This window comes from Haliaeetus leucocephalus, unplaced genomic scaffold (genome assembly GCF_000737465.1).
Source record: "Haliaeetus leucocephalus isolate CR32 unplaced genomic scaffold, Haliaeetus_leucocephalus-4.0 Scaffold184, whole genome shotgun sequence".
Taxonomy (NCBI): Eukaryota; Metazoa; Chordata; class Aves; order Accipitriformes; family Accipitridae; genus Haliaeetus; species Haliaeetus leucocephalus.
The window spans coordinates 13,954,336-13,981,554 of NW_010972620.1; the positions used below are offsets into that span (position 1 = coordinate 13,954,336).

At 36.9% G+C, this 27,219-nt stretch overlaps 1 protein-coding gene across 1 annotated transcript in view; it reads right to left on the reverse strand.

The window, feature by feature from the left end:
- Positions 1-27,219, reverse strand: part of HECTD2 (HECT domain containing E3 ubiquitin protein ligase 2) — a 41,828-nt gene that overhangs the window by 13,462 nt on the left and 1,147 nt on the right. The window contains exons 2-14 of the mRNA XM_010565034.1: positions 27,139-27,215; positions 23,389-23,416; positions 21,757-21,886; positions 14,257-14,395; positions 11,697-11,799; positions 10,706-10,795; positions 10,044-10,108; positions 8,923-8,968; positions 7,707-7,816; positions 6,199-6,347; positions 4,523-4,646; positions 2,052-2,148; positions 1,040-1,147 (exon numbers count right to left, since the gene is read on the reverse strand). Coding sequence (XP_010563336.1) covers positions 1,040-1,147; positions 2,052-2,148; positions 4,523-4,646; positions 6,199-6,347; positions 7,707-7,816; positions 8,923-8,968; positions 10,044-10,108; positions 10,706-10,795; positions 11,697-11,799; positions 14,257-14,395; positions 21,757-21,886; positions 23,389-23,416; positions 27,139-27,215 — 1,266 coding nt within the window. The remainder of the gene's footprint in view (positions 1-1,039; positions 1,148-2,051; positions 2,149-4,522; positions 4,647-6,198; positions 6,348-7,706; positions 7,817-8,922; positions 8,969-10,043; positions 10,109-10,705; positions 10,796-11,696; positions 11,800-14,256; positions 14,396-21,756; positions 21,887-23,388; positions 23,417-27,138; positions 27,216-27,219) is intronic.

A 27,219-nucleotide genomic window follows, 5' to 3' on the forward strand; every position in this document is an offset into this window, starting at 1 on the left:
TTCCCTTGCAAATTAATTTTTTAAAATTTGAAATACAAATAACACATCTTTCCTCTACCTTCCATTTCCCACACTTTTGAGAATATGGATAATATTATACATTCTTACTCATCCTTGAGATGGGCAGAAGAAAACATCAGAAATAAATAGGAGAATATTTTGGCTATCAGAACTCTTGAAGTTGCTCTTGGTTATTTCAGTGTGGTAAAAAAAACCCTACAATGCCTGAAAGAAAGCAGTATTACCACTCATATTTCTTCTATCTTAGGAGAGAAGGCCGAAATGGACAGGCTTTAATCTAGGAAAAAAAAAGTTTAAACTTATATTTTCTGAACATGAGTAATCAGAATTTGTTTTGTCTTGTTTCCACTACTTGGACTTATTTTTCAACATCATCATCCTGTTTTTGGTGTTGAGAAAGAGTAGGGAATGAGATTTCATTAAATAAAGTTAATTAGCAAGGTTCAGTGGATACTGAAGAATTGCCTACTTTAATGGACACATCTGTTTCATTTCTAAAAAAGGAAAAGTTACATTTAATGATGTGATGAATTAGTTAAAATCAAGATAAGAACTTAAGAAAGCCTAAAATAATTCTTATACAACAGAGAAGTCAGTGAAGGAAAAGAATAAAAGTATTCCAAGAATTAGAACAGAACAAACTCATTAGTGATTAGTCACTTACTATTCATGCTCCTATCATGGAACCAAGTTCTACATAACCTGATAATTATGCACTCTATTCTTAAGACACAAATGGCAGACACAAATACATACTGCGTGGCATGCGAACATGTATGCTTATTATGGGCCTAGCTATGGAGCAGTATGAGGGCAGAAAATAAAGTTCAGAATGTCTAACCCAATCCATTCTGCAGCACTGCTATTGTGACAGTATTTCACTTCTTTTTATTTAGTATTACACAGTTATATTCCCAATCTCTTAGCACAGACAGATTTAAATATGACTTACCAAACTGAAATCTAAGTGCAATAGCTATTCTGCAGCAACACACCATTTAATTAGATTTTTTGTTACCTCATCAAGTGAATCACTAACAAGGTGTGTCCTCCTCACTTTCACATTTAGGAACAACATATTCATGTCAGGTTTCTGTCTGCGAGAGACTTTATCCACAAGGCTTTGCTAGTTGAATGAAAAAGAAACATTATACATGCAGTATCTTTATTTAAAAAACAAAGTACCACACTTCTTAAATGTAAAAAGTCCTTAGTATCTTGCATTAAAGACATTACCCTAATATGATAGCTGCTTCAATATCTTCTAAGAGATGGAGAGCAATTTCTTTTCTACTGCAGATAGCATTTACAACATATTCGAACTAACTTATCAGTAAGTTCAACAAGAAGGCAGCAATTGTGCAGCAATCTTTTAAATTCCCCAAATAGTTAAAAACATACCCATAAGATTCCGGAGACTGGCTTGTGCTTTACTTAGCTATTCACAAGACACATCCAGCAAGACAGGAATGGATAGCTGGTGGTGCTGTCACATTGAGCACCGAGGAAATCAGTTATCACCTAGCACCTGAAGAAAATTACCACTGGGGGAGGCAGACAATGCCGCTTTCAAAACAGAAGAGGCCACCCAGAAGCAGTACCTCTTCTGTGACTTGTGAGCATACAGTTACATTTTGGTCTTCCATGACAACATATCTTCAAAGAATAAAATAGGAAACAGTCCAAAATTCTCATGGAATTTTTCTTCCTTAATTATCTTGTTAATTTAACATGCTAGCACATTACGCTGGTTTCTCAAAAAAGATAAAAGAGTAAAAATTACTGTAACTCTTTTTCCACAACATTGGAATTTATAAGCATCCTGAAACTAAGCACATTAAAATAAAAAATATTGAGAGAATCCAGCATGGACATTTGTAGACTAGTAATAGTAAAATGGCTCAAGTTCTTTTTCAGGGTAGTCCGAAATGCTAGAAGGTGTGATGAAAGGCTGTATGTAATATCAATCTAACAAAAACTTACAAAATACCAATGGATGAGACACAAACATTTACCACTAAATGACTTACCCGTGCAATACTTATCATCTGTTGTTCTGAATCCCTTTGAATAATAACTTTTTTTGCCGCTATAGAAATAATAAATGGGTATTGACAGAAAGAAAACCTAACAGTAAGAGAAAAGAAGAGAAAATATTTCCTTTTTAGCACCTAGCATATTATTGTCTATTTAAGAATATAGGAATGAATCTTTGCATTATCATTCAGTAATTACCTTCCCTCTACTGACAGTAATTTCCAAATAGCTGCTGGGTTTTTTGTGTTGTATACATAGATACTCAATTCAGTTATTTGCAAATACTACTAGAAATTGTGATTAGTAATAATACTTACCCTCAATAAAGCTCCTTTTTATTGTTTATCATTATCAACAGACCAAATAAAAAACATTCATCTTCTGCTTTAAATACTAAATCTTAATGGTTACACTGAATTAAAGAAAATGATAATATCTTTTTATTTAATACAAGAAAAACAGCTCAGTGCAGCATTCTTAGGTACACAGTAGAAATACTTCTGGTTTGGCTTATTTGCTGCAGAACTGATTTTCAAAGGAACTGATTTTCCACATGTCCTTCAGATCTAACCCGGGGTTACAAGTGTGTAGGACTTCTAAAATATCAGATCACAGCCACATTCCACTGCAATAAAATAATACAAATAATTTTGAAAAACTTCAGAAATAATCAAGGTAAAAGATTTTTTTGTTACTGGTTATTTTGCTAAGTTTTTTGTTGATTTAGCTCACGCATCACCTAGCAGTTCATAATGAAATACCCAGACCTTCAGACTCTATGTGTGTATCTTCAATCCAGACTGCATGTGCACCCTGAATCCTAATCCTGCCTGTGAGAAGCTCTGGATTCTAATGTCTTTAGGAAAGAAAGGAAAATGAGGAAAAATATTCTCACTTGGTCTCCTGGAAATCCTAATCCAAAATGTTTTACCAAGGAGTGTTGACTTAGTTCAAAGAATTATGTATTTCAAAATATTTCACATGGAAGGTAAACCAGGACTTGCTCCTACTTGGCCTTCTTAGTTCTACGCATATAGTCTTGTGATTCTTTGTTGGATTTTTTTTTGTTGTTGTTTACTTGTTTTTTTTAAGGGGAACAACACAGAGTTAAAAGATGTAAAATTGAAAGAAAGCGTGGTTGTAACAAAGTAAAAGAATTAAATTTACTTTAAGAATAATACAGCTAGTCTGCACTTCAGCTACTCCAGAAATTATGTATCAAGCAAACTTTGTTTTGATATATATTGAATTCCCAGTGTCCCAGCTAAGTGAAAAGAACTGGAGCAGGTGGAAATCTCACAGCTCTCTTATAAGTTTGAATGATGTGGGTGCCAAAACAGCCAGATGGTGCCAATGAAAAAAAACAAAACCAAAAAACCAAAAAAGACAATTTGAGGCTCAGCAGTATTCAGATTCCAATGCTTTGACTGAGACTATGCAAAGCCTACCGTACATTTATTGCTATCATGTGTCATGGGTTTTGGTGGTTTTTTTTGTTTTTGGTTTTGTGTTTTTGGTTTTGTTTTTTGTTTGTTTTTTTTTTTAGTTCCTTCCCAAGCAGAATATCAGGTATCAGACAGAAGCCTAACCTAAAATACCTGCTTTGGTGGAGCAAATTATGCTCTCCAATTTTTACTCAACTGCTGCTAAAGGCAAGGAAAATTGCACATGCAATAAACAAAAAGCTACATTCGGATTTCTGATGTCTTAAATTAGCTAACTGAAAAGTCTTGAAATATCGGGAAATTTTAATTGATCTTGTGATTCAAGCTGTAAAGACTGAGTGATACATACTGATATGCTGAAAAATACAGCTACACAAAATAAAATTTTAATTAAGAAAACGTTAATAAGATTTTAAACTTTAGCAGAAAGATGAAACGCCTGTTTCTCTAGATGTTTCTAAATCATACTGCTGGCTGACTCTCACAAGAAGAGAAATACCTTTGCAAGCTTTGAGTCTGTAAAGATTTAACTTCTGTGTTTATTTTCATGTAACAGAAGTAGTACAATTGATTTCACTGGAACAAATATGATCAGAGCCACATATATACAGGTAATTAGATACATTTTCATCATCAAGTGGTAAGTATGCACACAACACCACTTTCTATGAATATATTGGAGGATAAAATATGTTTGTAGTAAAACACAATTAGAAGTCTATGCCAATAAATAAAACACTCGTATTATTATCATCTATATTTTACATCTTTTCTCCAGTTTGCAAAGGCAGAATGAGGTTTATTACAGCCAATCTCGCATCCATGCAGTAGCAAGTAGTAGCTATCCTATGTTTTTCCAATAAAATACAGTATTTGATGTGGCTATATATACACACATAAGGGGTATGTATACCATACATACACACACTATATATACACTATATATGACAGATATACACAGTGTAGATACACTGCTTTGAAATACTACTTAACAAGAAACAACCAGTTATTCCTCTTACCTGTGAGAATTTCCATAACATTGCCAGTTATGATATTCTTCCATAAGATCAATATGATCAAGTGTAGAATTATAGAAATCCGTATATGAAATAAGAGGAGGACTGACCAGACTATTTGCAGCATCTACAAAAAAACAACAAAAGTCTTAAAATACTGCCTGGATTTGGCGCATCTGTTTTCTAGGTATCCTGAGCACCAGTGACCTCAGAAACTTTAAGCCAAATCAGCTACTAATAACTTTGTCTCAGTTTTAGCTACAGCCAGAATTACAGCTATAACATAACACCATATGACATCGTATAACTGCTGTAGGAAATAGTAAACCCCTAGTTCAGCCCATTTACGATAAGAGAACCTCCATTTGACTCTAGCCCACTTAATGATATACACTAAGTTAAGGTTTCATGGATAAAGAATGCTACGTTCTGCTAAAATCAATGAAAAAGCAGTTTGATAGATGGATTTCTTAAACACCTTCATTTAATTTCAAATATAACTATGCATGTAACATCTACATGCTTTCAAGTTAACAATTATCTTTTTGATAATGACTGTTTGAGTTGGATGCCTGTTTGCAAAAGGGATGGAGAGGAAGGGGCACAAAACATAGTATGCAGAGGTACACCTATTTCCTCAGGTAACTACTATACCGTCTAGATTCACCAGCACAAAAATTAAGTACTTGACCAAGTGAAGAAAATCAATTCACATTTAAGCTGCCTATGTCATTATGTAATATTCACATAATATCAAATAGCTAAAAGTTTTCTCTATTTGCACTTAAACGTAATTTAATTTTGATCAAAGTAGTGTATTTTGAATTACTAAATATCCCTTTTCCGAGAGTTAAGGAATTAGCAACTCTTTCATAGATGACTAGACAACACATCTTGGTTTTAGATACAGTTGAGCTTATGTGTCTAAAATGTTGCTCTGGATAGGCAGGGCTGTATAGAATGCTTTTAAATAAAAGTATTAAGTTGACAGTGAAATAAAAACATCCTTATTCCAAACTTAATTTTCCCTTGGTGGTTTTCTCCTAGAAAGGAGAAAGGGTTTTTACCCCTTGAGAAAAGGGGACTGACCTTAAGCCTCCCATTTCCATAGTAAATGTTCTAATCATTAAGCTATTGGGCATGAGTCAAGGAGGTTTGCATTTCCAGTGGTTCAATTTGCTGTGCTCTATGTTGAACTGGACAAGGATTTACTTTAAGCTGTAGTTCTGGACTCAAGAGGCATATGCATTGCCTAACTTCTCTTAGATGAGAAATACTTCTGTGGGGGGTAAGCCAGGTACAGAAGAAATTCTGGTAATTACACATTTAAAACAGTTTCTTTTATAAATCTAAGGGAAACCTTAACCATTGGTTACTTTTGTGGGTTTTTGTTTGAACGATCTTCAGTTGTTAGTACAGGAAAATGATGCATAGCAATTATCCTCTACTGGAAAGCAAGTATGAAGACTTGCCAGTAAAGATGTTTTTTGTTGTTTACTACTTTTCAGCATTTTATTGTAGTTCATACTGTGCCACCATCATTGTCAGTCTCTCCCAGAACAGGAGAGGTATAAACTATTCCCCGCCCCCCTATGTATACAATAGACGCACGAATGTACATATGTACGTATATATACATATACATACATACACATACACAGTTCAAGAAAAATACCTACTAAATAAAGCCAGGACTTTGGTTGCTGATGGAATCCACCAGGTACATTTCACCATAGGTGGAAACTCTTCAGGTTTTGCAGGAAAGAGGCGTAAAGAAATAAATTGCAGTAACCTGTCCACCAGCTGCTTGAACCTCCTCTGTGAAATCCTAAAACAAACATGCTGCAGTTACTCTCATGTGATCACTGTCCACACTAGAGTTTATATTATGAGATTTCAATGTTATTTTTTAAAAAACATGCTTTTGCCCTATACATAAAAACAAAATTCTAAATATGAAGTTTGAAGAAGCATGCTTTTAAATATTGCCCCACAGCAATGCTCTTCAGTGCACGCCTAACTATGCTTTTTGGTATCTGTGATATATAAAAAAAAAAAAAAGCAATAGAATCATTACTTGTTCTTGACTTTTAGTAAACAAAAAGAAAACAAAAATCCTTAGCTATTTCACTCCACTATCTGAATACTGAGGAATCCTGAATTTTTTGTTTTGAGATACTTAGTCCTATTGAATAAAGAGTGGAAAGTACTTCATACACCTGCAAGAAGTGCACATTTTAAATTATGTGCTGCACAACTTCCATAATATCACAACAAAACATATGTATGTGTGGATACATTAAAGCATCCTTTCCTAAAGGGCTCTCCTATTTTAATGGTTTAGATTTCTAATACATGTTTTAAGAATAAAAACATCAATACGCCTATTGCATCCTTAACCAAGAGGCTAAACCTTATTTTGTAAACATCAATTCAAATGAAATCATATACTACCACAATTTTAAGCAAATCTAGACATATTACAAGGTGGGGGAGGGAAATATAATTTCCATCCTTGCAGAGAAGAAAATCCTTTATTAACAGATTCCCTAGGAGATAAGGTAATTTTGAATATGGCCACTCAAACTTTATTTTTTACCCCAGACTGAACTTTTTGTACAGTCATTATAAGGAAGGTAACATGCATACCAACATAAAAGCCACTCTTTGGGCAGTTATAGCCATATGACCTTATTAGTGAGGTGCTATTAGAGTTATTTCAATTAATTAAAATCTAATGCCCTAACTACACTCTCTCACACCTCTATTACACTACAAAGCAGGGACTCTTTTTCATTTGTGGTTTTTATACAATACAGTAAAGTTACAGTATCTTTTGCAAATGATGCAAGATAAATGTTTATTTGAACAAAGATCATAAAGATGTTTGTATTAATAATACTGTTTAAACATGTATCTAAAAAATTTACATACATAAGTTATTTTGCAATTAAGGCTTTTTTGCATAAAGATATTCATTTTTATATATTATATACAGTTTGCATCTATAAATCAGTATCACTTAGTGGACTATGTCCAAATGTACTTTGAAAACAACAAAAACAATCTCTTTAGTCAATTAAATTAACTTTCATATAATTTATAAAACAGTCAACATCAATGGAAACACAGTAACAATTGTAATCCTAAAATGGAATTTTTAGTTTTATTTTTTTATTTTTTTTACTTTTTAGACCAGTGCACTAGGAAATGATGGTCAGCTTCTGTTAAGGCTGCTATCTGTCTTAGCAAGTGAGCATAGATGACATAAGTAGAAGTGTTACTAAATTGAGGATTCTGAAAAAGATTAAAAAAATGTGTTAGGTTAATAAACTGCATAAAGGGAAAAAAGTCATTAGGATTTTTTTCTTACGCTTGTTGCCAATACAATTACACAGGAAAGGAATTTACAAAATTGCTGTGACAGTGGTAAAACTATGAAAAAAAAAAAGAATTGAAACTTCTAGTCAAATAAAAAATACATAACTTCTATATTGTAAAAGTATGATCTTTTTGTTTCAAAAGAAAGCCCGCAGGTAATAAAGGCAGTACTCAATATATTTTTCTGGATTATCATTTACTGTGTAGCACATAAATTACACTCCTCCGAGTGATGTGCTTTCCGTCTCAGTAATAAAGATTCTCATAGCTTCTGTCTCCCTGCACATCAATCCAAACTTATTTTCCCTCTTACATATGAGTTCACACATTCCCACTTTTCAGCAGGATATATTCCTTATAATTCACAGCTAGTATACCACCCCAGAGAAGAAAACTATTGCCTCAAAAACCTAAATTTCCATCCAATCTTCTCAAATAACAGCAAAAACCTCTCCTTGTATGGAGAGGTGTTATCTACACTGGCAAAATTTAAAGGGGAAATTCGCTATAAATGCAAATCAACTATAGCAGCAAAGGTAATAGGTTAACACAGACAGAAATCAGACAATGTAGCTGGTCAGATAGACTGGAGGGAGTCTACTGGATAAAATGCAACACTGAAGAAAGTTACAGCAATATCAAAAAGTGCATATACTGAAACTTTCTGGAAAGATCAGTTACAGCATACCAATAAAGCAAATCTGGGAATAAGGAAGAAATAAGAACAAATAAGCTGGTAAAACATTTGTTCTTTCAACCCACAAAATGATAGGAAACAATCACATGTCTGTTAGTTCTTAGTTTTAATCTATGCAACCTTTCCCCATCAACAACCTTCCGTTAAGCTCCCATTCCCATCATGCATACCCTACACTTCTCCCATAATTTAATACGTTCTTATAACAGGAAATTAAATGTGAAGTATCGCAGCTATACAAAGTACCTTGTTTGCATAGTATACTGGTTTATAGATTATAAGTTAAGCAGACATATACTTAAATAAAAATACTGTATTTTCTTACCTGTAAAAGTATACAGTATGCTCTAAGATCATCTTTTGTTCGTGGTCTATGAATGAATGAAATAATAAGCAAAACTAAATGTATACATCATAAAGGCACATTAAGAGTAATGAAATCATGCACCCTATGATTTAACTTTGCTTTGCCAATACACATAGAATACCAAATTTAAAGATCTTCACTGCTCTCAGAAACTGAAAAGGACACTTAAAGATTCTGACTACTCTCTAAAGGCAGTAGGCTGTTTTAGCATCTGTCTTTTGTGGCATAACACAAGAGAGAAGGAAAAAACAAAAAGTCAGAATTGAAGAGTAAGAGGTGTTCCAAAGAGGGAAGTCCATGCTGTTGCCTATCTCGGGTGACACCACTGAAGAGTCTATTTGCCCCATCTTTGGTATTTCCTGCCAGAATTCTCCATACACTTCTACCACTGCAGCCTCTGTACTTCTTGCTGTTTATCTCCTTCAAAGCTTTTACATAATCACAAATACACATGCAGCAACAGCACAGAAAAGGTAGTATAAGGTGGAGAAAGAAACAGCCAAGGGCTGTGTCACAGGCGAGTCCCAACAAGGCACTGTATCTCGCTCTATCTTTTTGCGAATCAAACTATGCATTCTTACTTCTATTACTTCTTGCTAAAATGTCATCCCCAAACCTCCTGCCTTTGGGCTATCCCTTTCTGCATCCTGCACTGCCCTTTCTATGCTGTTGCCACACATGAACGGTACTGTGAAGTAAACTTCTGATCAAGGAATTATCGAGGTTAAAACATCCTACTTGCTGTTGGGGTGTGGGCGGGGAGAATATGATTTACTCTAGAGAAATTCCTTAATTCACCTCGCAGTTCAGATGCCCGAAAGATTGCCCTGGCAACAAGCAGCTGAGATTTTGTGGGGGGATCTAAGGCTGGGTGTGGGTCTGCCTCTCAGAGGTTCAATGTCAGCTTACACTGTTCAGGATACATTTCAGCAGATTTGCCTGCCAAAAGGAGACATGTTCTTATGAGTCAAGTAAGTTGTATCAGAACATTTTCTTTCTTTGGCTAAAACAATAAAGACAAAACATGTATCAGTTGTAAGTGCTGGCACAGCACTAATGCAAACATTAGTTATAATTACCCTTTCCATTCTTGTAGCAGACCATTAATTATTCCTTTTAGGACTGATTTCTGAACATCTTGAGGCTATGGAAAAGGAGAAAAAAATCGTATCTGATGTAATTATACATACTCTATACAAGATATTGTACAAACACGCAAGTTTGCTTTGCTCATGATTCAAGCCAGCTAAGAAATCTTTGCGTTATGATGCTGACCTCCTAAGTATCTTTCCTTGCAGACTATTAGCTGAGGCCTGGAGTTGTGCTAACAGTGGCTTTCAATGCTTTAAACAACTTGAAAACTGTAAATACAATTTCTAAATTTCTCCCGTCCTTTGTTTACTAGGCGTAGTACCTACTTTTTGCTACCCCCATCCTCCTATTTTCCTTACTTCCCACCGTACTGTGTCCCATCACAGTCGTATCTTGCAAGTGGTCTTTGAGATCTACCACAGCACAAACTGTGCATTACTAGTAGCAAAAATTTCCTCCTCTTTTACTAGAGCAGTTTTCATCATTCTATGGCAATTCTCATGGGACCATTTTAAGTATGTTTTGAGAGATTCTTCAGAAATCATGCCTATCTGAGAAAAACTTTTGGTATAAATTGCTTTTTAACATATTTCTTTGCTGAAATAATTGTTACAATGTTTTAAAACATGAATTCTTTTCTTCTACTTACAGTATTTAATAAGGCATCATAGACAACATTCACAAATTTTGCATTGATTCCAGAGTCCTCAATGGTATTAAATGGAGGATTGGTATCTTTCTGTAAGTTAGATAATACAGGAAGCATTTTGGCTTTGAAATGTTTTGAATATTTTAGCTATCTTTGGAAAAAAAAAAAGTTTAAAAGCAAGTGTAAACAAAACACATACAGGTACAACTATTTATTTTCCTCATCGAAACATAAGAATCTAAGTTGCTTTTATAAATATGTGAAAGATGAAGCTAAACAGCAGTAATCCTACACATTGGCAATATCCTTGTAACTCCATTACATTGTTGTGCTATTTTAAAAATGTAAGAGAGTTTCAAATAATGAATTACATCAAATTTTCATCTTCCATCTTTGTTGTCCATCATCACCAGACAAGAGCAACAAAATCATAAGCAATCAATATTTAAGTAACTAAAATTCACAGGTTATTTTATCTAGGTTCATATTAAATATCATGAGCATGGTTTGCTCTGTAATAGGCAGAAAATATTAATTTAGCATGAATTCAGAAAGTTTTCACACACAAATATGATCTTTCCCAAGGAAAACTGAGTATGCCATCCCAACACAAGAACAGCTATACTACTTGAGCCCATATCACACATTTTTTTAGGGACAGGGAATTTCTGTTTCCGGATTTGCCTGGGTCTCCATATTAGCTGCATTAGCTTGCACATTTTTAAACTGTAGTTTGTGTAGAAAGTACCTACGCATTCATAGTGTCACAAAAAGAACTACGTACTGGCATTTTAAAGCTCCATATACATTTGAAATATAGTTGCTTAAACTGGAATCAATAAATCAATAAAATAACAGATTGTTGACCAAAGGCAGGTGAGATCATGACAAAATTAGTAACCAGCTGCAAGCCTTTAACTGATGTTTTTGTAAACAGTTCGAAGATACAAAGAACTGTAAGTACTAAATAGTATTATGAATTATTTTCTACCTTAAATGCAGCATTTATCTCCAGGAAAGAATCAAATGTTGTAGAATAAAAATCATGTACAGCTTTCCAATCTCCTGATGACTTAGCCTTTTCCACATCATCCCTAGAAAGAATATTTTAAAATATTGGTAATACAAGGGTTCAGTCTTCCCAACCACTTAGACTTTAGACTGCACTGTAACTCTAAGCTTTCCTCACTATGCACACTTAGAAGACAGACAAGTATAATATCAGTATCTTTCTAACATCTTCCTTGTCATTTTAAGATCATGGTATTACAAGAGAACAAAAGCATAGTTTGTGTTTGATACACCTGAGCAATGTCTCTTATTCAAAATGTTAATTCATGGTGTCACAGTTCAGTATGTTAAGACAAATAATTAGCAGAACAGAATTACGCTGATGATACACTGACATGATAAAATTTCTGAGACTAATCTATTTAAGTATGCAGGCTCCTAAACTAGTCAAATTCATTATCATTTGTACAAAATTTTATTTCTGTTCAAATTTTTCAAATAAAACTTAATCTTTGTACGCAACTGTACACATTCCTTAAGGGGACAACAAAATCTATGGATTTACTCTTAAAGTCCTTTTAAGTATTGCACCTTAAAGAAAGCATCTGTATATGAAATTTTGTGTAATATCATACCTTTAAAACAAACAAAAAAACCCCAGCCAACCTTTGAAGTAGAATTTTATTTTAGCTGTCTACTATGCTCGTGATACAAAACCCAGTTTGCTCCCCCCATTCATTTCTTTGTACTAGATATTTTAAAAAAAGTTATCAGTGGGACATACCAAAAAACCTAATGACTTTTTAATACTTTACTTGAAAGAATAAAATTCTTGTTAATTACATAATTAGGCAGCAGTCAATAGGTACAAAATTCTGAATATGGAAAAAATTTCAGCTCTTCAGATCACCTGAATACCAGCAAAGGATCACCTCTTGTCAAATTCTCTTCTATACCTGTTTCCTCTTCCACCAAATACACACACTGACTAATCAAAAAGCATTCCTTTTCCTCACTGAATGCACAAAATCTTAAACACTGAAAAAAGCAATGAAGATGATATGCTCATACATCTCTTGGAGCAACTGTGATTTTTTTTTTTCCATCTGTTTGAAAAATAGAAGAATCGGGCTTCTTCCTAGGAACAGTTCACCCCATTTCCTGACCAAGATTATCCTACTGTAAAACACTCGAGGGTATTACAGCAGCATAATGCTGCTCTGTGGGTGCTAAAGCTAATAAAAAAACCCCAAACCATAAAAACCCCCAAACATAAAAAACCCACAACTTTCAAAGAATTAGTAAATACCACTTTCAGAACACATCCACACTAAAGAAACGCTCTGCCAATATATATGTTCACAAATTGCAGGCAGAATCCTCTAGTATAGACACACCCTATGCCATTAGTTTTTCAACAAAGTTATGCCATTTCCTGGAATGACAGTGTCAACATCACAATTTTTGGGAACATAGCTATGTTAAGTAGAGAAAAAATGTTCCCCATTGCCTTGTGCCCACAGCGAACCAAGCAAAGCTGGCAAAACTTTGTGGTGTAGATCTGACATCAGGGAAACAGGCTATACTAGTTAAAAACAATTCAGGTGGTTTCTCCAGGAACTTCTGCTAGCCTAGCTAAGCTGATCAAGCATCATGTGCCAAGTATCATAACAGTGCTGGAAGAAATCTAATGCAGATACATTTGTGCTTAAGGGTCTGTACTGATCTGGAAAAACAGAAGTGGAACACAAGACAGTATTTCACATCAATTCTACTTCTAGCTAAATCAGTGTTACAGGGCAGCAACATAAATATTGTCTGCACAGACTCTTTAATCTTGAAACTCTTCTTACTTAGACAAACAAAGCATAGTGCCTCTCACAGAGAAGTGCTAGAATAGTTTACACTTACGCTGCTTAAAACTGTGGTCACATAAGCAGCAAGGATACATGAAAAAATAAATAAGTTTTTGCCATAAAACTAATATTGACAATTGACACTCTTTAACATAATGCATGAAGAAAGGTCATCTGCACTTTTAGCCAAAGTTAGAAATAGTGCAATCCACATAAACACCACTCCAGGTCCTCAAATATGATGTTACACATTTAAGTGCCTGATGTGCAGAGTATCAAATAAGTTTGAGAATGCCAGTACCTCAATGGACAGGACACACCATAATTGGCAGTACAAAAAAAAATACCTAAGATTGAAAGGGATTTTCCAGCCTACAATAAGTCATACATATTTTTTTCCAAAACTAAACATCCACTGAATGTCAGGAACTGAATTTCTAACTCTGAAGTACAAGCTTTGCCATTTCTTGAACAGAACAACACTTCAAGCTAGAGAAAGTATTTTGATAATTTTCACAGTAACAAAGTTATGAATCCCACCATCACAAGCCAGACTAACTACTTGTCAGTCTTCCTGAACTGTTTCCTCATTTGAGATTAACAAAATCAAATGTATGAATTAGGACAAAATGAAGAAAGTCCAAAGAAAGAAAGTACATTTTTAGAGACACCAGTGTAACTTACTGAAAATCTTTCACAGTTTTGGTTCGGATGGGAAGGGAAGGTTCAGGAAGAATTGGTGCTTTCAGTTCTTGGGGTAGTGTATCTATAGAGATGCGCTGCTTTTGTCGTACATCGAGGCAAATAGGTGGTAGGTCTCTCACTTATTTAAAAAAAAAGTAAAGAACAATAAATACAATGCAATCATATACATGAACACTTCGCTAGTAAAATACAGACATAGGAACTCGGGGAAAAAAAAAGGAAATGCACACTGGTTGATTCTACATCTTTGAACCCCTACTCATCCAAGTACTTTTCTTACCACATGCTCATCCCAGACACGATGGAAACTTCAACTAATTGAAGGGAAATAAAAACCTAGAAACAAAAACCATGTCCTGAGTTTGTAACTATGTCTTTGTGAAGAAAGTGTTCTCTCCAGCCAATGGAGGAAGAAAATTGGCCGGTCTGTCTCCCATCTAAGGCCTTCTGAAAGAAGGAAGTCTCTACTATTTTAAAAATGAGCTCCTGGACCAAGTTGCAAACAAATGATTTGCCTATTACAAAAACAAAGAAAGAAAACAAGGCCAGATTTTTACAACTGTATTGCTGACATGCTGCTAGGAAAGAGAAAAAAAAAAAAAAAAGAAAACTGGTGACCTGTAGTCCAACTCATTATTAGGGAAAATAGCAAAATACTGTACTTACATAAGATGCGCTGGTATTACACCAGTAACATGCACTGGTATACATAGAGCAGTACTCACTTCACACAAGAAAACCTCAAGTTCATATATAGTTTCATTTTTAGAAATGAGTGCTGCAGTATTTTTGTTAAATCTATTTGTAGCTGTAGATGCTCAACCTTCTGAACATTAAACCTAGTGCCTTCTAAAGTCAGATGCATAAAGTGCTTATTCTGATCACATCTAACTGAACCCATGAGGAACTCAAGCTAAGCAAGTTAGAATATAATTAAAAAAAAAAAAAAAAGTCAAAGGATGTCATGGAATTAGAGTTACCCAGAGTGATCCTGCTATATTTGCTGTTTGAAAGACAAACCAAGCAGTCCATGACTGGTAGCTATTAGTCACAAATAGTACTGTTGTCCATTATCGTAATTACAGTATCTGTTTTATTGGCTTTGTGTGGCAAGGTTTTGGTAGTGGGGGGTGGGGGGGTGGGCAGGGGGCCGTTACAGGGGTGTCTTCTCTGAGAAGCTGCTGGAAGCTTCCCTCATGTCTGACAGAGCCAATGCCAGCCGGCTCTGAGACGGACCCTCTGCCAGCCAAGGCCGAGCCCATCAGCAATAGTGGTAGTGCCTCTGGGATAACATATTTAAGAAAGAAAAAAAGTTGGGACAGTGAGAAACAGCCACCGGAGCGAGGAGTGAGAACATGTAAGAGAAACAACCCTGCAGACCCCCAGGTCAGTGAAGAAGGAGGGGGAGGAGATGCTCCAGGCACCAGAGCAGAGATTCCCCTGCAGCCCGTGGGGAAGCCCATGGTGAGGCAGGCTGTCCCCCTGCAGCCAATGGAGGTCCACAGTGGAGCAGATCTCCACCTGCAGCCCAGGGAGGACCCCACGCCGGAGCAGGTGGGTTCCCAAAGGAGGCTGTGACCCTGTGGGAAGCCCGCGCTGGAGCAGGTTCCTGGCAGGACCTGCGGATCTGTGGAGAGAGGAGCCCACATTGGAGCAGGTTTTCTGGCAGGACTTGTGACCCCGTGGGGGACCCACACTGGAGCAGTGTGCTCCTGAAGGACTGCACACCATGGAAGGGACCCATGCTGGAGCAGTTTGTGAAGAACTGCAGCCCGTGGGAAGGACCCACATTGGAGCAGTTCATGGAGGACTGTCTCCTGTGGGTGGGACCCCACGCTGGAGCAGGGGAAGAGTGTGAGGAGTCCTGCCCCTGAGGAGGATGAAGTGGCAGAAAATAATGTGTGATGAACTGACTGTAAATCCCATCCCGGTCCTCCTGTGCCGCTGGGGGGGGCTTGGTAGAGAATCCAGGAGTGAAGTTGTGCCCAGGAAGAAGAGAGGGGTGGAGGGAAGGTGTTCTGAGATTTGGTTTTATTTCTCATTACCCTACTCTGGTTGATTGGTAATAAATTGAGTTAATTTTCCCCAAGCTGAGTCTGTTTTGCCCGTGATGGTAATTGGTGAGTGATCTCTCCTGTCCTTATCTCGACCCACAAGCTCTTTGTTATATTATTTTCTCTCCCCTGTCCAGCTAAGGAGGGGGAGTGATAGAATGGCTTTGGTGGGCACCTGGCATCCAGCCAGGGTAAACCCATCACACTACTGTAAATATTGTAGTATACAAACTGCAACACTGGTGTTCCCTACACCTAAGAAAAACCTCAAGCACAACCACACCAAAGTCCAACTATTTTCTGACATACAGGGACAAGTCTTCAGTCAGTTTTTCTGCTAGAGCTGACACTGGATCATCTACAGCCTCCTAAAAGAATCTCTCCAATAAATTAAATGGGAAATGCAAGTTTTCTGTCTTGCAGAGAATTACTGCTGAAACAGTAGCACCTGTAAACATTTCTTCTCAGTAAATTTGGCTGCCTATTCTAAGTACAAATAGCAGCGCTTTAACAAGGTCTTTCTATTCTACTCCTTACTTTCTATTTGATCTGAGAACATTGTATTGAGTTTATGTAGCAAGGTTTTGGCAGCAGGGCGGCTGCAAGGGTGGCCTCCGTGACAGGAGAGATGGGGCTGCCTCTATGTCGGACAGTCAGCAGCAAAATAGACCCACCACTGGCCAAAGCTGAGCCCACTGGTGACAATGGTAGCACCTCTATGGTAATATAGGAAAGGGTTAAAAACACTGCACAAAAGCTGAGAGGAGGAATTGAGAAACACACACAGCCCTCACCCTGCAGACACCCAGGTCAGTGGTGCTCCAGGCACCACAGCAGAGATTCCCCTGCAGCTCATGGTGAATACCATGGTGAAAAAGGTTGTCCCCCTGCAGCCCATGGAGGACCACAGTGGAGCAGATAGCCACCTGCAGCCCATGGAGAGCCCATGCCCAAGCAGACTGTTGGCAGGAACTGTGGCCCATGGGGAACTTGTGCTGGAGCAATCTGTTCCTAAAGGAATGGACTCCGTGGAAAGAGCCCACATTGGAGCAGTTCTTGAAAAACTTCAACTCATGGGAAGAACCCATGTTGGAAAACTTTGTGAAAGACTGTATCCCATAGGAGAGACCCCATGCTGGAGCAGGGAACAGCATGAGGAGGAAGGAGTAGCAGAAATGAAGTTTTATGAGCTGACTACAATCCCCATTCCTCACCCCCCTAAGCCACCTGGGAGAAAGGAGGTAGAAGAGTGGGGAACAAAGGAGTGAAATTGAGCCTGGGAAGAAGGGGGGGCAGTGGGAAGGTGTTTTGTGTTTTGAGTTTTGTTTTTGTTTAACTGGCAATAAATTAATATTCTCAAGTCAAGTCTATTTTGCCTGTGATGGTAATTGAAAGGTGGACTCCCTGTCTTTATCTCAACCCATGAGCTTTTTCATCTTATTTTCTCCCCATGTTCTGTTGAGGAAGGGGAGTGATAGAACAGCTTGGTGGGCATCTGGCAGCCAGCCAAGGTAAACCCACCAAAAACATGAAAAAAATATTCCAATGCAGTATACACAAACATCTATTTTACTGACAGTGTCTTCTCAAATATCCTTAAAATGCTTTTTTATTCTGATCTATACTGCATGTTTTAAAAAGTATTTATATGAATTATGATGTAAGATTGTGATAAAAGACACTATATAAAAATGTCCTCAAAAGTCAAACATATTAAACCAAAATCCTCTATGAATTGCCTAAGAACCCTCTAAGCCTCTTCCAAGAGTTGCTGTTTTTTAAAATTAACTAAACATCAAAGTAGTATCACTACTCTGCTGCCTACTCCATTTATCACAGCAGGGGAATAGATGCTAACAAAATCCCCCAAACCCAAAGGCAGATTCTTTTCACTCATGCTAATGACAGAGACACTATCATTGTGACTTAACTCAGCCACCATTCATCAGACAGTAATAAATCTGAGCTGCCCTCAATCCCCTGACTATGGCATCAATTATAGATATGGAACCTTGCCCACTCTCACAGCTGGAATTTAAAGCTATTAAAGAGAAGAGTAGTATTTAAAAAACAAACTGGACACATAGATACTAAATTAATTCAAGCCAAGGTACCAAACAATCCCACCCTGCAAGTGCTCTGCTATTGCACATCATTCTCTGAAAGCAGGGTGCACTGACTTAAAAGAAACTAAGACTATGTCTTATTTTTGTACTCTGAGAAAGACAAATAATTGTCATTTAGCACTCATTCTGTCTTCTCAATTTTAAATGGATTAAACATTGAATTATAACCAGCCGAAGACACTGAAATGAGGAAAATATTCTCTCCACATCTGTAGAAGAGACAGCTGCTGATAGAAGCTGTTTCTCATTTCAGTAAATTGAAGCTGCAGGTGCTAAGCTGCTAACTTGCACCCTGTCAGTGATGCAAACCTGCAGCTTAAAACAGATATACTAAAACTGTGTTTTAATATGTTTAATAAATACTGTCAACTTCAGTGTGTGTCTTGCCATAATTTAAGTTTATTTGTAAATAGATTTATTTGCTCATCTGACATTCAAAAATATTAATTAATATTTGTCACTTGAGTTCCATTGAGGAGAAACTTGATACTTTATGTATCGAAGCAGCAATAACACAATACTACAAGACAAGAAAAAGCAATCATTTCTGGCTGTTTCCCCAGTTACATCAAGTAAAAAGACTCAGCAATGCATGACTGATCATGCATCGATCAAATGATCAAAAACTTTGAGGAAGAAAATCTCATTGATACAAAACAGAATTGACTAGTACAAGGAAATTTAGGGTGAATGAATTTTGAACAGCAGTTATTTTCAGTGACCAACACAGCTACTGGCAGATGAAAATTTTCAAAGTAGGTAAAGCAAACAAATCTTACTTGTATTTGTAAAATTTTAGAAGAGCTAGAACAATCCAGTTCATATATTTCATACCAGATCACTGTTGCATTAGAAGACTTGTTATAGAAATTCAATCTCTGTGGCAGCCACATAGCAAACAAATATCACCCTAGCTTTCACGCTGAATTGACCAGGATTACCTTTTCCATGCTTTTGTTTTTCAATGAAATTAACATTCTTTGAACTCAAGCCTACAGTACTACCAGTATATGCACATATATATACACATATTCAGAGAGATAGCATGTGTATAGATAAACTGAAAAAAACGCACCAAGCAAGCATCATTCCCAAATTCCAGAGTAAGCAAAAGAACTATTTTTAACTGAGAAGTTTGTTTCAGTGATTATTTTTTCCATAGAATACACATACCTCCTCAAAAAATTTTGAGTGCACCTTGGACTGTTAGTAAAAATAATCTGGTTTTATATATGCAGGTTACCCTGACCCTGAAACTACCAGAACATCTGCACAATTTTCCACATTGAGTTCTATTTCAAGAATATATCCTTGACTATAATAAATATTGCCATGCATTAGTGTGGTGAAAATTAACAACTAAGTACTTATGAGGCAGTAATTACAACCAGGGCAGTATCATGTGCAGCAAGAACTGAGGGCACTTCAAGAGAGAGGCGTTTAGAGTTTACTATTCTTGTCAGGTGAAAAAAAAAAAAAGCGGGGGAAGGGGGCAGATTTCTTCTGTTTAGCGAAACGAACTCTGCAAAAGGGTACTACATTTTTCACATTGCTTGGTCCAATACTAGATTTAATTTTACTTTGTCCTAAATTTTATTAAGCAGCAGACTTTCATAACAGAAGATTATATTAAGCAACTATTCAGAAAGAAGCTGGACAGGAAACAATTAATGCTTAAATAATGAAAGACAGCAGCTTGGAGTCTACAAGTCGACTGCACGCATATTTGTTAAAAACACTAGCAGCTGAGTAGTTAATATTGACAAGAGGTCACTTTTAGCTTCTGAGGAAAATAATGTTATCTGAGAAAGGCAAAACATTTTCTTTCTCTGAGGACTTTCAGATTCCAACAATATTGCAATTGTTTACATGCAATTTATATACAAAGACTTTTGTTTAAAAATATATAGGTGACAACAACGGCCACCTGAAGGTTGTTCTTCCAGCTTTGTTAGGTTGACCTTACAGCACTTTGTAAAAATCAGCAGAGCTCTCACCTGCTTTGCAGCATCTTCTTTTTGCCTTACGCCAAGTATTGCCCTCAAGAACACCACTCTGGTAAGTTATGCAGCAGTGGCAGAATTCTTCACTGGCCATCTCCAGTCACCTTGGTTTTCTTTGTGCAGTACAAAGTGACTTGAGGAAAGCACAAAATCCTGCCCGAGCCATCATTTACACATAACTGCCTTTTGTGTTTCAGCGATTACCCCCCACCCCCTTTTTTATTTTTAAGTAGAAAGTACCTCCTTACTCCATAAAAAAAAGTGCTTAAAAAAAAAAAAGTCTGGTATTGACTTTTTCTTCTGCAGTATAGCTAGCAAGGATACAAAGATTATTTTAGTAAGGATCCAATCCTGCAAGGTATAAGCCACCTTTTTCTGTACAACTTTGAAACTGACAATACCTGCCCATAGTTGTTTCACACTCACACTACTGAAATCTCTTAATTAATGCAGTCTCTTTCTTTCTAGCCTCGAATTCATTGAGTGCTATAAAGACTTGGAGAACCACAGAATAATAAGGCTGAAAGGGACCTGCTCAGAGGCAAGATCAATACAAACCTGACAAATTTTGTACAGCCTTTTATCAAAAGTCCCAAATTACTGAAATTCCATATCCTAGCCCAAAAAAATCTAATAAAAATTTCAGGTCTAACCACAATGTCATCTCATCAGGTTTCATGATTCTAGTCTACCATACTGAATACACAGCTCTGCTTTCTATCTTTTCATCAACTATCGTTACCTCATCATACCACAACAACCTTCCTTCTGGCCTTCTGACTCTTCAGAACTTACCAGTCTTTGCTTGTGAATTTTATTTTGTGTCTTCACTGGCCTTCATCTTCACTGAAAAACAGCAGCTCTCAGCAACTGTCTCCCTTAAAAGCCCTATGCTTGCCTCATCCCTGCCATCCTTCAGATGGCGACAGAAAAATCTTCTCCACAAAGTTCTGACACAATTTCTAGAGAAACTGCCATCTGACTGCAGTTAGACAAACAGTATCTGCAGATGGACTACTGAATCTTCCTTAAAACTCAAGATGATTATTTCATCCTCCAGGACTACTTGGTTTTCTTATCCAACTTGTCTCTGTGACATAACCTCTACAGAGGATGGACTATCATATATATATATATATATATGTATATCACTGCCTGTACAATGTACTGCACAGCATAATTTAATGAAACCTAAATTTCTAGATTTTCTGGCACTACCACAATACAAATATTGGCAGAACACTGAGCACCTTCTTAAATTGGTAACTAAGTAACACAGGGCTTTTATTCTCTTACCATTTTTGATATTGGGTATAACAAGCTGCGTAGGCGAATTTCTGTTTCCGATGCCTTCTTTCTTTTGGTTGATAGTTGTGATGAAATTGCTGAAAGTGGAAAACTGATTTTTGGCTCCTCTCTCCAACCCCTGTAATTAAGATGACAGCATGCTATAAAGGGCTAATACATTACTGAAAGAATAATCTTACACATGAGGTATTACACAGAATACTTAAATACCTTTTATCTTTAAATCAGAGTGGTAATACCTAAATAAGACATAAATAATGATTCTGCAAGTTTGTTTCAAATTGAATCAGGAGACATACCATGAACTTCCTTTCTATTACATTCAAAACCTCAAGTATTAATTTGCAGGATATGAAGATATCCTTGGATTACTGTGAGGAAAACACAATATGATTAGAATGCTTTCAACATTATTCTAACTTTCTGTATCCTAATTTCTAACTACTTTTCTATTCCTCATTACATCCAGCTCAGTTTAAACAGATGACAGTGCCGCATATTCCTTTTTCCAAATAACCCTAATGTACTGAAGTAGTTTAGACAAATTTCCCACTATTTGAAATGTGGGGCCAAAACTTCTCTGTGAGCTAACCTGATAATAAAATTTAAATACTGGCTACCTGGGTATAAACCACTAATGATTGATAATCATCAGAACCAGCTGCCACTGAAGAAAGGCTAGCTAATAAACATTGGTTAATACAGAGTTAAAAAAACCTGCCTGAGTACCTGTATGTGCTGCCACCAAGGAATCTGCACAAGCCCTTGCTAAGAAGTGTTGAGCGCTAATGTGTTTTAACAGTGAACAGAAGTGAAATCACACAACAGACTTCCAAAGGATTGTGCCAATTGGTCTGTTTGACACTGAGTGCTATTAGATATAGTTATTTACTCTGGAGAATTTGCAAAGCATAGGTGGGTTAAGGGGTTTGCCCAAGATGACGGAAGTCACATGATGGAGATTTTAATTTCCATCTCAGCTCCAAGTCATCAGTTGATATCAGGCAAAGGTAGATCAACTAAAAAAAAAAAATATATACACACTCTCCCTGCATATCATGATTTTCAGCCTCACATTAACCTAAGGATTCATTTGCTTGATATCTGGTATCTGTGTTCGTCGTTAGAAAAAAATGTTTTCATGCAAATCAAAACTGTAATTCCCCAAACGAGAATAAAAATTATAGAATAATTAACGTAATATCCTATTAATTTTTTTAAATCCATACATTTCCCTTTCCCCTTAAGAGTAGTAAATTTGGATTAAGACATGCAGCCAGAGTTCCGAGGAAAGAACTTCACTTCCACCACAACATCCTGAAGTACCACCAGGAGGGTAATAACACAGCCCATAAACCCGCCATGCCACAGTGTACACAAGCTGGTACACCGCCAGGAATATTAAGTAACTGTGGCACAAACAGCCATTTTTCCATGGCTTCTAACTCAGCAAATCATAAATTTGAACAATCAGCAGGACTTCTGGCTTTAAAAATACCAAGTTTCAATTTCTAGCTTAAAATTCCTTGTATGCAGCAAACATTCAAAAATAAAATGTAATTACATTAACTTTTTCTTTTATTCTATAATCTTTGAAATATTAAGATGCTTAAAAATCACCTGGCACATGACTGGAGAAAAACAGACCCTGAACAACCAGGCCAAGACATGACTGACTGAAAAAAGGACTTTTAAACAAATCCAGATTGCTGTGTCACAAAACGTATGCTCTAGGTAGAAAACCTCTGGAGCTTGGACTAGCCTAATTATGATTAATAGGGAATAGATATCATAGATAGTTGAGAAGAGGGACTTTTATGAAACAGACTGTTTGACTGACTCAGCTTTCTAGGTTTTACTCCAGCCATGCCACTGAAATAATATAGTTGAACAGTTATTTAAAAATGTTCTTAATGCCACCTCAGAAAGAACAAAAATTGCATGTGCTATTTAACTCCATGATCCTGCTCCAAGTGCAGTTCCAACAATATTAAACAAACATATGGACAAAGGCTTTACTGTAAAGGCCTGGAGGAATACTGGGAAACTACATCCTCATTAATAAGGATCTCTGACATCTCCTGGGAGAGTAATCTAGGACAAGTGTATAGCACCATGTCATACTTACAAAATTTTGTAGGAGGTCAGTGAGCCTCTAGAGCCTAAGACGCTGCACGCATACTGCCGTCAGAAAACTGAACCCCCACATAAAGAATGAGTATGCTTAGAGGGAGTAAATGGTTCAAAGTAATCTTTAATCCTCTTTTTTAAGAGCATATTAATAACTCGCAACTCTGATGGCTTCTTAGTGGAAGTTTTCCAAAGCATTAAGCCCTCCATAAGACTGGAGAGGTACTAACATTCTACTGTATAAATCTATGTTTTTCATTATTGAAGTTAAATTAAATGGTGAAAATAAGTCAAACTGCAATGAGCATGAGTGCTTTCTGCGAAGAGGCAAAAGACCATCTAGAAGAGTTTCTTGAAAATCCTACTCCTCAGCCCTAACATAACTCACTCAAGACCTATATGTACATGACAAGCAAAGGCCAGTGAGGAGTGAAAGGTTTTCTTCCCTGTGCAAGAAGACATGGAGGACACTCAGGTTACCTAAAGGTAGCTGTCAATGCAACAGCCTACGCAAGAAATAGGGTTTTCCCTTCTACTCATATCTTGAAAGATGTAACGTAGGACTGGTTTTGCTTTACAGAAGCCTCTACTTGTTCTTGCTTACTAGGGGGCAAGTTATTTAGCTTCCCACAAGTTCCTTTTCAGAATCTGAATACTGGCCTCCAAACCATTACCCCTTACGCATTATTTCTAATCACCATTTGGTCCATAAGAAAAGCCTGAACTCCTTGCAGGATCATGTTAATTTATTCATGGGCTAATTTAATCTCCACAATTTTTCTTAGAAATAAAAGCCAAAAAGAAAAAAAAGTAACCATTCTTCCACAATTCCACATGGCCCTTGGCTAGGAAAAGCCACAATATGAATGACAATAGAGATAGTCACATAATCCCTTTATTCCAACTTGCAACCAGCTTAAACTCCAGATGAGACATCTTTCATGCACATGCTCTTAGGAGAAAAAGGATACCGTGGTTATCTATTGACTTACTAAAATTCTGACCTTTTTGACAGCTACTGTGGAAAATGGAAACTGTTTAAAGGATGTGTCACACCTTCATGTTGCCTTTGAGGAAGCTCTAGTCATGCCACATCAGTTGCACAAACCTATGGTGGGTCTTTAGTGCACTGAAGAAAATGTCAATTACACAAAATCTGGAGAGATGTTTGAGACAAGGATATCTGAAGTTCACTTCATACAGAAACAAGGTATAGTATCTATATCACCATAGTCATCATATAATGGTTACAAATTTAGAAATAATAGGCAGAAAGAATATGAAAACTAAGGCCACCTGGAACATTACTGTATTTGTATCAGGCATGTGTTTTTAAATTAAAGGAATTTTAATGGGAAAAAAATCATAAATAAGCAAAGACTTTTTTTAAAAGACAATAATTTCCCCCTTTTGTTATCATATATTACAAACTCTTCCCCAGTTTAACGAGGAGGAAGCTGAGAACATATTTCTCTCTTTAAAAGTGTTTGAGAAGATTTGATTAAGTAACACTCATTTTTTGATGTTCAAGCAGAACTTTTAATACAAGAACTTGTATTAAAATCATGCCATATATGATGAATCTCAGAACATACTTCAAAGCCCTGGAATTAGATGTGTAGGTTGGTCACAACTAGGGCTTAGCAGACCAACAGTCCAATAACTTCTTTACAGCGACTCAGAAAGGTCTTGCAAAAGCATACCTGCATTCCCTATTTGGTATATTTGGATCAAAAACTGCCTTCTGTTACAAACAGAGAAATGCAGGGCTACAGAAATAAATGTCTATTACATCTGTCCACAAAACTCCCTCTCTGTAACATACTATTAAAACCCATATGCAGCTCTTCGTAAATTCAAAGTCCCACATGCATTTGACAAGCAATCACACCTAAACACAGGTCTAAGCTCCTCTGTAGCAGGTCAACTTGGACAACTCCACACCTGTGGGCAACAGTTCAAAGGTACCCGGAGGATGCCCAGCTACAAACAAGTTCCGATTCCTTAAGGCAGTGGGATTTCTACATGGCTGCCCAGTTGCACATGTTTTTCATTAGCTGAGCTAACCCTGACACATTTTAGACCAGCACTTGTATCTTTACTCTAAGGGACTGGCATTTGCCATTCAGTCTGAAGTGGAGATTTTCAAAGGTAAAAATAACTCCTGGGCACTTGTCCATTACAGACTTCTCCCACCAAATCTGTACTTGAATCACAAGAACAAACACATTCTTCCACATTCAGACAGATTTGCAAAGCTGAAAGTCTTTCAGAAGAACATTGTAGGCATAACACAAAATTGGCAGAACTGCTCAAAGGAGTTTGTAGTTTGCCTACGACTACTTCGTTTAACATTACAATTATTTCATGACAGTCATAAACATTAGACGCTCAATCTTTTAAACTCAAATTATGTAAAATGATAATTTCTAGTAAGTTAGATACTTATCAGAACTGTTGAATTAAAATGTCACAACTGTGTTAGTTACTACAGAATTGATAAAATTTTTGCTCTGTTGTTGGACTGACGTAGGTTACAGCAAGCTTTAACATTGAGCTGTGTAAGATATTCAACTCACGCCAGGAAAATTTTGTTTCATAATATTATATGGTCAGCAGAAAGAAAATAGTAACTCCAGTAAAATTAAAAATCTCAATGAGGTTTCTGAAATGAAATCATTCTCGCAAATGTCCTTCTCACAGGTTTTTTTTTTATCCGTGTTAACTCATTCATCACTTATCGAAATGTTTTGTCATCTTTGCGTCAACCCAAAGTAAAAAACGGAAAAGACCTTTTAAGAAAAAGTTAAAAATACAGAAGTATTTTTCAGCTAGCTCTCTTGCTATTAAGTGTGGTAAGAGCTGAAACCCTCCTCCCCCGAAAACCCTTAACGAACATTCACAACGCTGCAAGCCCTCAGTCATGACTAACCCAAAAGAGCAGACCGTTGTAAAATGTTAAAGAACTATAAGTAGATGGAGAATTTATAGCTTCATTATGTCACTGCTTACAGCTGCACTTGTTATTTTTAAGAAACTTGAATGAAAGCCTCTCAACGGAAAAGAACATGAAAGAAAGCGAACGCGACGCTTCCCCACCGCCACGAAAAAAACCGGCAAACACAGCAAGTGACAGGGGGACCGCAAAGACGGTCCCGCTCCCCGGGGCCGGGGCCCGGCGGGCGGCAGCCCGGGCGCTGACGGGTCGCCCGGCCCCGCCGGCGGCCGCAGGAGACCTACCCCGGCAGCCGCGCTGGATGCCGACGGGATGGGCGGCAGTTTCTCTCGCTCCTTTTCTTTCTCCCCTTCTTCCTCCTCTTC